Genomic DNA, 11,427 nt, shown 5'->3' with positions numbered 1-11,427 from the left:
GTTTTCTTTAAAAATAGTTTTCAAAAATTACTGAAGCATTCTTTCCTGATCTCCTCTAGCAAAGAACTGTTTCCACCTTGCATTCAGACACAGCCATCATCAGTTCTGTGTATGGATCTCTCCATAAAATACAGTAGGAATAAGTGAAGCACATAAAGGTCCCACTCCATCCTACCATCACTCTTACAACTGGGCATCTGTGTGCCCCATTTCCCTGCTTTTTGGGTGTTAGACTAGTGTAAGTCTGGCTTTCTGAAACTGCTTTTCCCTTTAAAAACTCTATGTTTATTTTTCACTTGCTTTTTTATTTATATTAATGCAAATTGTGATTAAGGAATCAGAAACCTGTAATAATTTTAATAGAGTTTTTGTTTGATTTTTATTTGCTTGTTTATGTTTACTTTTATTGTTTTAGTTTTTCTTCTGTCTCACTCTTAAGCAAGCTCTTAACACCACCTTCAGTTTGCTCTCCTAGGACAGCACTAAAGAATTTTCTTTTCACAGCGTAGTACTTACTGCTATAGTTCTGAAATTCTTATTTCAAAAATCAAAAGCATTGTTGCAAAAAACCTGGACTTTAAATTCCTTCTTTTGCTGGCACCACTTGTCAGGTCAGATTATTAAACATAACTGACGTGTGTGAAAGAAACGTGGAGAAAGTCCCAGAGTATCTTATGATCAGGTATTTATAGTGAGCTATTAATGGACATGGGCTCTGCAGAGATTGTTTACAATCCTGAAAATGTCACTTTCAACTTAATAATCGCTTCTTCAAAGGCTGGGGTCTTCCCTCTTTCAGGTGAGGAAACCCAGTGTATTTTCTCAATTCATAGGAAAATTAGTAGTATCTTTAGGAAAAAAATGTTGTCTCGATTTAAGATGTTTATGTACTCACTGAGCCATAGTATAATCAATTACTAACAGTTTCTTGCTGTATATGTTGCTAATATATTTCTCTTTTTGCTACATGTGCATGTGCAATTACAGAGCAAGGCCTTGTAATCACATGTTAGGTGGATCAGGTAACAAATTAAATGACGCAGGTTTGCTGTGAATTACTGCTGCCCAACTTTAAGATGTTTCTAGAATTATTCCAAGCTTTGTAGTTGGCATGCTGACAACTTCCTTAAATTTCCTGTGCTCATTCTTTTTGCCATGGTATTTATTTGCTTCCAGTTTTACTTTATTTTTTTTTTTTTTTTTAACCTTGCCCTGTAGTTTAGTTTAGTTTTGTTTTGTTTTTTCAGGCCAACTCTCTTGAAAGACAGAAGTGGAAACTTTGATGAGCTAAAACAGATGAGAGGTTTGAACCTAACAGAACATCTGAGATCGTGAGTATGCCAGGAACAGCATGACTGCTTAAGCATATAATAGCATAGTCATTTCTTTAACTGCTTTTCATTTCTCTTTATACTGACACAGTGATTGCTATTTCTATTACTCCAGATCTAACCTGAAGATTTAACATCTGCTTCTAATTAAAAAGCAGTATTTCCCTACAAAAGTGATCCATGTTGTGCTGATTTGCCATGAATACTTCTGTGTATATGATTGATGGTGATTCTGATGAGGAAATCCCTACCCAACGAGCTATTCAGGAAAGCTTACAAGATAGGTATAAAATTGAAACAAGTGGCAGTGCAACAGAGATTGAAAGGTAATAAGTTATTCTTTCTGTTTGGGGTGTTTTCTGGTCATTATTGTAAGCATTTAGTAGACCTTATTTTCCTCTGTAACTACATATGTTGTATTGTGCTGACCTTGTCTCATGGATACTGGAAAGCACTGGTAGCTCCCTGAAAAGTTTCCTTGAAAATATGGGATGTATGAAACTTTCAGATGATGTTTTACATCAATATTTAATTAGTATAAGGCTTTATGAAGAAGATAAGTAGGTGATGTAAAATTAGACTGGTAAGGGACCTTCCCCTCATTTTAGCATTTAATTTGTTGGCCTTTGTGTGAAAAGTTCAGTATTTATTGTGTCAGGAAAAGACCAACAAGAAAAATGTTTCAATGTGTTAAACCCTTACAAAACCAATGTAACTTAGAGAAATCTAACATGTCTTGTAAATCTTGAGTATTTAAATTAAGGTATAATTATATCCTGACCTTCACATGAGTTTTTACTTCTCATTTTATTCTTGTCCTGTTTATGCAGTTTCCAGTATACTGCAAGCAAAGAACATGGGCAGATCATTGCAGCAATTCGGACAGTTAAGTACAAATACACCACTCTAAGCCTACATCCCAGGAATGGCTGAGCAATGCCTACATTTTATTTGATCACCTGATTTAAGGGCAGCTTTTCTTTATATAGTGTTGGGAGGAGTATGGAAACAAAAAACAAGACATCCAAAAGCTAACTTATTAGATAGGATCATGGAAGTGGGATGGGTTCAAGTGTCACCCCTTTCAGAAATTCCAGTGCTTCGTCTCCTGAAATTAGGGGAAAACTCCAGGCCTTTCTTTTAAAATGAGCAAGATAAACTGGTGGGATAATTGCACTCAATGTATTAGTTGCCTGAATTTTGTCTTGTGATGAGTAATGGGATATGTGTCTGTGTTAAAATATAACAGGCCAGGAGGAGGCCTTGAAGAAGTTGGTGAGGCACAGTTCTGCTTTTGAAGAAGCAGATCAGCAAGGCTGGCTTCCTGTGCATGAAGCTGGAGCACAGCTAAATAAGAACATCCTTGAAATAACTTTAAAAGGTACAAAGTCCTTCTAATTTTCCACCAAAAAGTTCTACAAAGTAAAGTTTGATGAATCATCCAACTTCAAATGTGTTCTGCTTTTCTGTATTTCAGCCTCCCGTGACATTACGTGGGAACAGACCACTCTCAAAGGGGAAACGCCTCTCTTGGTGGCAGTAAGAAACTGTTTTGTGGACAATGTCCACTTTCTCCTGCTCAATGGCTGCAATCCCAATGTTAAAAATGAAGAAGGAGATTCTCCTTTAGTTATAGGTGAATACTGTTTTTAGGGGTGGAGAGGTGAGGGAATGAGGTGAGAATATAGTTATACATTTTAGGTTTCAGTGCGACATATTTGACTTCAATGCCTGAAATATTTTGCTAGAAGGAGAAAAAAATTGTTAATCTCAGCACTGACTGTGTCTGTCCCTGTCTGTTTTTCTCACATGATAATTAGCTTTCTCCATGAAGTGCAGAGTGTCGTCCTCTGCTTTGCTTGGCATCATTTCTGCAGTGGTGCCAGGTAACGAGTCCTTCTGCTTCTTCATGCTATCGCTGCCCTTCATATCTGCAGGCATAAAACAAGGATATTCTCTGTCCACATGGTATCTCCTTCATTGCATCAGCCTCCCTTTCTCCAAAACCCGTGGTAATTGGCTTTAATTTTCAAAAATTGTAGCCAACCAGCCGCGTGTATCTGCAGTATGTAGAGTGCAAAGTCTCTAAATAGTCCCTATTTAGGCACTGCTGGCATTAGTCCAAAGATGACAAGTGAAGGAGACAGGCTGACATTCTCTGTTTGCTTCTCTTTAATATTTTGTAATTTAGGAATAAGACCGCATACCTAGTATAGTCCTAGTATAGTCTTGCACCCACACTCTTTGTGTGAATGCCACTTTAATGTTTTCTAAATGCACTATCATTTTCTTATAGAGACAGGTCACCTTAGGGCATGCCTGAGAAGACTGTTTTGTGGGGAATTTTACATGATGGTTAAGCAGCCCTGGAACTGGATTGCACGAACTGTTTGGATACTGGGTTCTCTCACGTTTACAGTTACACCTGTCTGGTTTTTGTAAACTAAAAGAATTTAAATGTATTGTATGTAAGCCAAAAACAATGGTTTTGATGAATAAGAACCAAACCCTTTGCTGGCCCAGTCCTAGGAGCAATTCTGACTGGATTCAAAACAATTTGGATGTTCTTGTTCCCAGGATTACATAAACATATCTAAAATCAAGGATCCAACATGAAGGTTTATGCTCACAGTGGTTCTGTTGGTGAAGAAGATAATTCAAAATACCGTATCACTGTGGGGTTGGAGATATTAATTACAGATGGATATTTACAGTGACTACTGTGAAAATCCTTGCTGCTTCTTCCCAGGTGCAGATGTTCTTTCACAGGCAATGTGTTGCGGGGGGGGGGGGGGGGGGGTCCCGGGAGCAGGGGAATCCAGCCAGAGTCACGATACAAACACTGATACGATTCGAGCATCGTGCTCCTGTTTTACTGTTCCGTTACACCAAGTTATACTTTTTCCAAAGTTCACTCCCCTTTCCCATGAGAAAGCCTCGAAGCAGTGGGGGAGCTGACTAGTGTATACCTTTTCCCAAGGCTGTTCAAGGCTGCCAGCTAGCAGGTGCCTTGCAAGCCTGTTTTCAGCCTGAGGCCCTGTCAGGGGTACTTCTGCAACAGCCCTGGGATGCCCAAGCTCTCCTGGGGTATCCTGTATTCCACAAGGAATCCCTCTACAGCAATGGATTGTGCTTCTGTGTTACAGTGGGGATTACTGTAACACGATGCACCAAACAAAGCACCCGTGGAAAAGAAATATATATGGACTGATTCTTGATAGACATTTCAGAGAGATGTTTATTTCTCCAGCCGCATGGCCGGGGCGCTGCCGAGGAACTCCTACAGTCACGGGACCAAGGGTCCTTGCCCGCACAGGGGAACACAAAACAACCAATGGGGGAGCGAGGCTGACCAGGGGCAGGGAAACCCCCCTGCCTCCCCCCCAGGGCCCCCTCCCAGGACCGCATGGCGGGGGGAAGGGACCCCAACGGCCACTCTGACATCAGCAACGTGCACCCAAAATGGGGGCAGCGATGGCCTCAGTCCTGCGCCACCCATTTGAGGCTGCCCCCTTGGGAACCGAGGTTCTGAGATGGGTCCGAGCCTTCGGTCAGAGCGGAACCAGGGCAGGGGTTCCTGCAGCAAGTGCAGGGTCAACTGCCAGGCCCTGGGGCAGCCATCGAGCGTGGCACTGTTGGCAGAAAGGGGCTGTTCAGGCAGTGCCACTCCAGGGCTCCTGGCCCTGGCAGTCGGCTGCCCAACTTTTTACACTGACTCCGATGGAAACCCAGAGAATTCAGTGGGAGTTTTCTGTGTGCATCTGACTGGGAGAGCTTGAAACAGTCCTCGACTCCGAAGTCAAATGCAGGAGGGATGCTTTTCCCACATGAAAGGCACTTTTGCCAGTTTGGTCCATGCTTGCCCTTGGCCCTGTCCTGTGGCTCCTGTCTCGGCGACTCCTCGACCGGACAGGTGGATTTGGGCCTGGACCTTGCTGGCAAGAGCGGTTGCGTCAGGGGGATGTCTCTGATGGTGTCCTCCCGCGCCTGGGCCTCTCAGCATTTGGTCCTGTCCTGTGGCTCCTGTCTCGGCAACGTCTCGAGCAGACAGTTCGATTCAGGGCCCAATGTTGCTGGCGAGAGCAACTTTGCCTGTGGTCACGTCCAGGACTTTTAGGACGGCTGCCGTCCTCAGGGTCTGGGCAGCTGCTGTCTGATGACCCTGATGTTGCCTCACTTTCTGTGCCGGGGCTGCTGCTCTCCAGCCAGGAAGATTCCAGCAACGGCTCCAATGCTGCATGTTGGGTGCTGCTGCGTTTTCTGCTCTCTCGAGATGCAGATGGAGGAGACAGACCTGATGGCACCGGGCTGCCAGAGCTGTGGCTGATGGCCTCGGCTTCTGGGGAGCCATGGGAAGGCTCCAGTCCTGACTGGCTGGTCAGGCTGGAGCCATTGAACTCTGCCTCATGGCTGGAGGCTTAAAAGGGAAGCAGGAAGGTCAAGGGCCTGTCAGGGCCCGGGCCAGGGCCAGGGCCAGGCCAGAGCAGTGCCCTCAGCCCTCCAGGAGCGGACGGGCGCTGCCAGGCCCAGCCTGGGCACTGATCCCCGCCCAGCGACACCCGGGTGCTTTGCCTCATGCCCGTGCCCAGACCAGCACAGCAGGCATGCTGCAGGGGACAGAGCCAATGGCACCGGGCACCTCTGCGGGGCTCTTAGCCCGCAGCATCGGCCCCAAGGGCTGCTCTGGCCCTGCCTGCCTGGCTGATGGGCAGGCCTGGAGGCCTTGGGGAGCAGGGGACAGCTCGGGCACGGACGTCCCAACAGCTGCCCCCGGCCCAGCTGGGCCCCCCTTGGGGAGGAAGGAGGCTCCCAGGCCCAGCAGGGCTGGGCAGCTCCTGCCTCCCCCTGCCTCCGCTCCGGGCCCCACGCTGGCTGCCCCGACAGCCCCTGCGCCAGGCTGCGGGAGGGCTGCTTTGCCCTCACCTGGCTCTCTGGCATCAGGGGCCTCCTGTTCCCTGTTGGCCATGGTTCCAGTCAGCAGTGAGTCCCTGGGCAGGAGCACTGCGGTCTCCTCCAGGTGCTCGTCCTCTCTCTCTTTGGGAAAAAGAAGAGTGCGGGGCGTTTGCAGAGCAGGCCCAGAGCCACGAGGGCACTACTCCCTGGTGAGCCCTGCTCCTGTCCTCCTTTTCCTCCCGTCACAGCGTCGAGGAACACTGCTGTCTCCTCTGGATGTTCCTCCGCTGCCTCTGGGAAGGGAGAGGCAGGTGAGCCTGCAGCACAGGCCCAGAGCCCCGAGGTGTGGGGCTCCTCTGGTCCCTGGGCAGCCCCGTCCCTGTCCTGCCTTGTCCTCCCGTTGTCAGGCGGCACTGACACACGGCCTGAGCCCAGCCTTCCCTCTTGTGGCCTTGGTCACACGGATCACCATGGCCACTCTGACATCAGCAACGTGCACCCAAAATGGGGGCAGCGATGGCCTCAGTCCCACGCCACCCATTTGAGGCTGCCCCCTTGGGAACCGAGGTTCTGAGATGGGTCCGAGCCTTCGGTCAGAGCGGAACCAGGGCAGGGGTTCCTGCAGCAAGTGCAGGGTCAACTGCCAGGCCCTGGGGCAGCCATCGAGCGTGGCACTGTTGGCAGAAAGGGGCTGTTCAGGCAGTGCCACTCCAGGGCTCCTGGCCCTGGCAGTCGGCTGCCCAACTTTTTACACTGACTCCGATGGAAACCCAGAGAATTCAGTGGGAGTTTTCTGTGTGCATCTGACTGGGAGAGCTTGAAACAGTCCTCGACTCCGAAGTCAAATGCAGGAGGGATGCTTTTCCCACATGAAAGGCACTTTTGCCAGTTTGGTCCATGCTTGCCCTTGGCCCTGTCCTGTGGCTCCTGTCTCGGCGACTCCTCGACCGGACAGGTGGATTTGGGCCTGGACCTTGCTGGCAAGAGCGGTTGCGTCAGGGGGATGTCTCTGATGGTGTCCTCCCGCGCCTGGGCCTCTCAGCATTTGGTCCTGTCCTGTGGCTCCTGTCTCGGCAACGTCTCGAGCAGACAGTTCGATTCAGGGCCCAATGTTGCTGGCGAGAGCAACTTTGCCTGTGGTCACGTCCAGGACTTTTAGGACGGCTGCCGTCCTCAGGGTCTGGGCAGCTGCTGTCTGATGACCCTGATGTTGCCTCACTTTCTGTGCCGGGGCTGCTGCTCTCCAGCCAGGAAGATTCCAGCAACGGCTCCAATGCTGCATGTTGGGTGCTGCTGCGTTTTCTGCTCTCTCGAGATGCAGATGGAGGAGACAGACCTGATGGCACCGGGCTGCCAGAGCTGTGGCTGATGGCCTCGGCTTCTGGGGAGCCATGGGAAGGCTCCAGTCCTGACTGGCTGGTCAGGCTGGAGCCATTGAACTCTGCCTCATGGCTGGAGGCTTAAAAGGGAAGCAGGAAGGTCAAGGGCCTGTCAGGGCCCGGGCCAGGGCCAGGGCCAGGCCAGAGCAGTGCCCTCAGCCCTCCAGGAGCGGACGGGCGCTGCCAGGCCCAGCCTGGGCACTGATCCCCGCCCAGCGACACCCGGGTGCTTTGCCTCATGCCCGTGCCCAGACCAGCACAGCAGGCATGCTGCAGGGGACAGAGCCAATGGCACCAGGCACCTCTGCGGGGCTCTTAGCCCGCAGCATCGGCCCCAAGGGCTGCTCTGGCCCTGCCTGCCTGGCTGATGGGCAGGCCTGGAGGCCTTGGGGAGCAGGGGACAGCTCGGGCACGGACGTCCCAACAGCTGCCCCCGGCCCAGCTGGGCCCCCCTTGGGGAGGAAGGAGGCTCCCAGGCCCAGCAGGGCTGGGCAGCTCCTGCCTCCCCCTGCCTCCGCTCCGGGCCCCACGCTGGCTGCCCCGACAGCCCCTGCGCCAGGCTGCGGGAGGGCTGCTTTGCCCTCACCTGGCTCTCTGGCATCAGGGGCCTCCTGTTCCCTGCTGCCCATGGTTCCGGTCAGCAGTGAGTCCCTGGGCAGGAGCACTGCGGTCTCCTCCAGGTGCTCGTCCTCTCTCTCTTTGGGAAAAAGAAGAGTGCGGGGCGTTTGCAGAGCAGGCCCAGAGCCACGAGGGCACTACTCCCTGGTGAGCCCTGCTCCTGTCCTCCTTTTCCTCCCGTCACAGCGTCGAGGAACACTGCTGTCTCCTCTGGATGTTCCTCCGCTGCCTCTGGGAAGGGAGAGGCAGGTGAGCCTGCAGCACAGGCCCAGAGCCCCGAGGTGTGGGGCTCCTCTGGTCCCTGGGCAGCCCCGTCCCTGTCCTGCCTTGTCCTCCCGTTGTCAGGCGGCACTGACACACGGCCTGAGCCCAGCCTTCCCTCTTGTGGCCTTGGTCACACGGATCACCATGGCCACTCTGACATCAGCAACGTGCACCCAAAATGGGGGCAGCGATGGCCTCAGTCCCACGCCACCCATTTGAGGCTGCCCCCTTGGGAACCGAGGTTCTGAGATGGGTCCGAGCCTTCGGTCAGAGCGGAACCAGGGCAGGGGTTCCTGCAGCAAGTGCAGGGTCAACTGCCAGGCCCTGGGGCAGCCATCGAGCGTGGCACTGTTGGCAGAAAGGGGCTGTTCAGGCAGTGCCACTCCAGGGCTCCTGGCCCTGGCAGTCGGCTGCCCAACTTTTTACACTGACTCCGATGGAAACCCAGAGAATTCAGTGGGAGTTTTCTGTGTGCATCTGACTGGGAGAGCTTGAAACAGTCCTCGACTCCGAAGTCAAATGCAGGAGGGATGCTTTTCCCACATGAAAGGCACTTTTGCCAGTTTGGTCCATGCTTGCCCTTGGCCCTGTCCTGTGGCTCCTGTCTCGGCGACTCCTCGACCGGACAGGTGGATTTGGGCCTGGACCTTGCTGGCAAGAGCGGTTGCGTCAGGGGGATGTCTCTGATGGTGTCCCCCCGCGCCTGGGCCTCTCAGCATTTGGTCCTGTCCTGTGGCTCCTGTCTCGGCAACGTCTCGAGCAGACAGTTCGATTCAGGGCCCAATGTTGCTGGCGAGAGCAACTTTGCCTGTGGTCACGTCCAGGACTTTTAGGACGGCTGCCGTCCTCAGGGTCTGGGCAGCTGCTGTCTGATGACCCTGATGTTGCCTCACTTTCTGTGCCGGGGCTGCTGCTCTCCAGCCAGGAAGATTCCAGCAACGGCTCCAATGCTGCATGTTGGGTGCTGCTGCGTTTTCTGCTCTCTCGAGATGCAGATGGAGGAGACAGACCTGATGGCACCGGGCTGCCAGAGCTGTGGCTGATGGCCTCGGCTTCTGGGGAGCCATGGGAAGGCTCCAGTCCTGACTGGCTGGTCAGGCTGGAGCCATTGAACTCTGCCTCATGGCTGGAGGCTTAAAAGGGAAGCAGGAAGGTCAAGGGCCTGTCAGGGCCCGGGCCAGGGCCAGGGCCAGGCCAGAGCAGTGCCCTCAGCCCTCCAGGAGCGGACGGGCGCTGCCAGGCCCAGCCTGGGCACTGATCCCCGCCCAGCGACACCCGGGTGCTTTGCCTCATGCCCGTGCCCAGACCAGCACAGCAGGCATGCTGCAGGGGACAGAGCCAATGGCACCGGGCACCTCTGCGGGGCTCTTAGCCCGCAGCATCGGCCCCAAGGGCTGCTCTGGCCCTGCCTGCCTGGCTGATGGGCAGGCCTGGAGGCCTTGGGGAGCAGGGGACAGCTCGGGCACGGACGTCCCAACAGCTGCCCCCGGCCCAGCTGGGCCCCCCTTGGGGAGGAAGGAGGCTCCCAGGCCCAGCAGGGCTGGGCAGCTCCTGCCTCCCCCTGCCTCCGCTCCGGGCCCCACGCTGGCTGCCCCGACAGCCCCTGCGCCAGGCTGCGGGAGGGCTGCTTTGCCCTCACCTGGCTCTCTGGCATCAGGGGCCTCCTGTTCCCTGTTGCCCATGGTTCCGGTCAGCAGTGAGTCCCTGGGCAGGAGCACTGCGGTCTCCTCCAGGTGCTCGTCCTCTCTCTCTTTGGGAAAAAGAAGAGTGCGGGGCGTTTGCAGAGCAGGCCCAGAGCCACGAGGGCACTACTCCCTGGTGAGCCCTGCTCCTGTCCTCCTTTTCCTCCCGTCACAGCGTCGAGGAACACTGCTGTCTCCTCTGGATGTTCCTCCGCTGCCTCTGGGAAGGGAGAGGCAGGTGAGCCTGCAGCACAGGCCCAGAGCCCCGAGGTGTGGGGCTCCTCTGGTCCCTGGGCAGCCCCGTCCCTGTCCTGCCTTGTCCTCCCGTTGTCAGGCGGCACTGACACACGGCCTGAGCCCAGCCTTCCCTCTTGTGGCCTTGGTCACACGGATCACCATGGCCACTCTGACATCAGCAACGTGCACCCAAAATGGGGGCAGCGATGGCCTCAGTCCCACGCCACCCATTTGAGGCTGCCCCCTTGGGAACCGAGGTTCTGAGATGGGTCCGAGCCTTCGGTCAGAGCGGAACCAGGGCAGGGGTTCCTGCAGCAAGTGCAGGGTCAACTGCCAGGCCCTGGGGCAGCCATCGAGCGTGGCACTGTTGGCAGAAAGGGGCTGTTCAGGCAGTGCCACTCCAGGGCTCCTGGCCCTGGCAGTCGGCTGCCCAACTTTTTACACTGACTCCGATGGAAACCCAGAGAATTCAGTGGGAGTTTTCTGTGTGCATCTGACTGGGAGAGCTTGAAACAGTCCTCGACTCCGAAGTCAAATGCAGGAGGGATGCTTTTCCCACATGAAAGGCACTTTTGCCAGTTTGGTCCATGCTTGCCCTTGGCCCTGTCCTGTGGCTCCTGTCTCGGCGACTCCTCGACCGGACAGGTGGATTTGGGCCTGGACCTTGCTGGCAAGAGCGGTTGCGTCAGGGGGATGTCTCTGATGGTGTCCTCCCGCGCCTGGGCCTCTCAGCATTTGGTCCTGTCCTGTGGCTCCTGTCTCGGCAACGTCTCGAGCAGACAGTTCGATTCAGGGCCCAATGTTGCTGGCGAGAGCAACTTTGCCTGTGGTCACGTCCAGGACTTTTAGGACGGCTGCCGTCCTCAGGGTCTGGGCAGCTGCTGTCTGATGACCCTGATGTTGCCTCACTTTCTGTGCCGGGGCTGCTGCTCTCCAGCCAGGAAGATTCCAGCAACGGCTCCAATGCTGCATGTTGGGTGCTGCTGCGTTTTCTGCTCTCTCGAGATGCAGATGGAGGAGACA

General features: G+C 53.7%; 1 protein-coding gene across 2 annotated transcripts in view; it reads left to right on the top strand.

Moving 5' to 3' along the window:
• The first annotated feature begins 340 nt into the window (after positions 1-340).
• The window catches only part of LOC138117707 (dynein axonemal heavy chain 12-like), a 189,124-nt gene continuing 178,037 nt past the window's right edge, over positions 341-11,427 (top strand). Inside the window, exons 1-6 of one of the 2 annotated variants that reach the window (XM_069028243.1) lie at positions 341-799; positions 1,248-1,331; positions 1,447-1,657; positions 2,162-2,217; positions 2,581-2,712; positions 2,809-2,967. In XM_069028243.1, coding sequence (XP_068884344.1) covers positions 1,530-1,657; positions 2,162-2,217; positions 2,581-2,712; positions 2,809-2,967 — 475 coding nt within the window. In that variant the 5' untranslated portion in view covers positions 341-799; positions 1,248-1,331; positions 1,447-1,529. Of the gene's footprint in view, positions 800-825; positions 1,159-1,247; positions 1,332-1,446; positions 1,658-2,161; positions 2,218-2,580; positions 2,713-2,808; positions 2,968-11,427 lie in introns of those variants that run through there. The other variant, XM_069028244.1, reaches the window with a different exon arrangement.

This window comes from Aphelocoma coerulescens, chromosome 12, assembly GCF_041296385.1.
Source record: "Aphelocoma coerulescens isolate FSJ_1873_10779 chromosome 12, UR_Acoe_1.0, whole genome shotgun sequence".
Taxonomy (NCBI): Eukaryota; Metazoa; Chordata; class Aves; order Passeriformes; family Corvidae; genus Aphelocoma; species Aphelocoma coerulescens.
The sequence above is the reverse complement of the archived record's forward strand: the minus strand, read 5'-3'. Positions and strand labels throughout refer to the sequence as shown.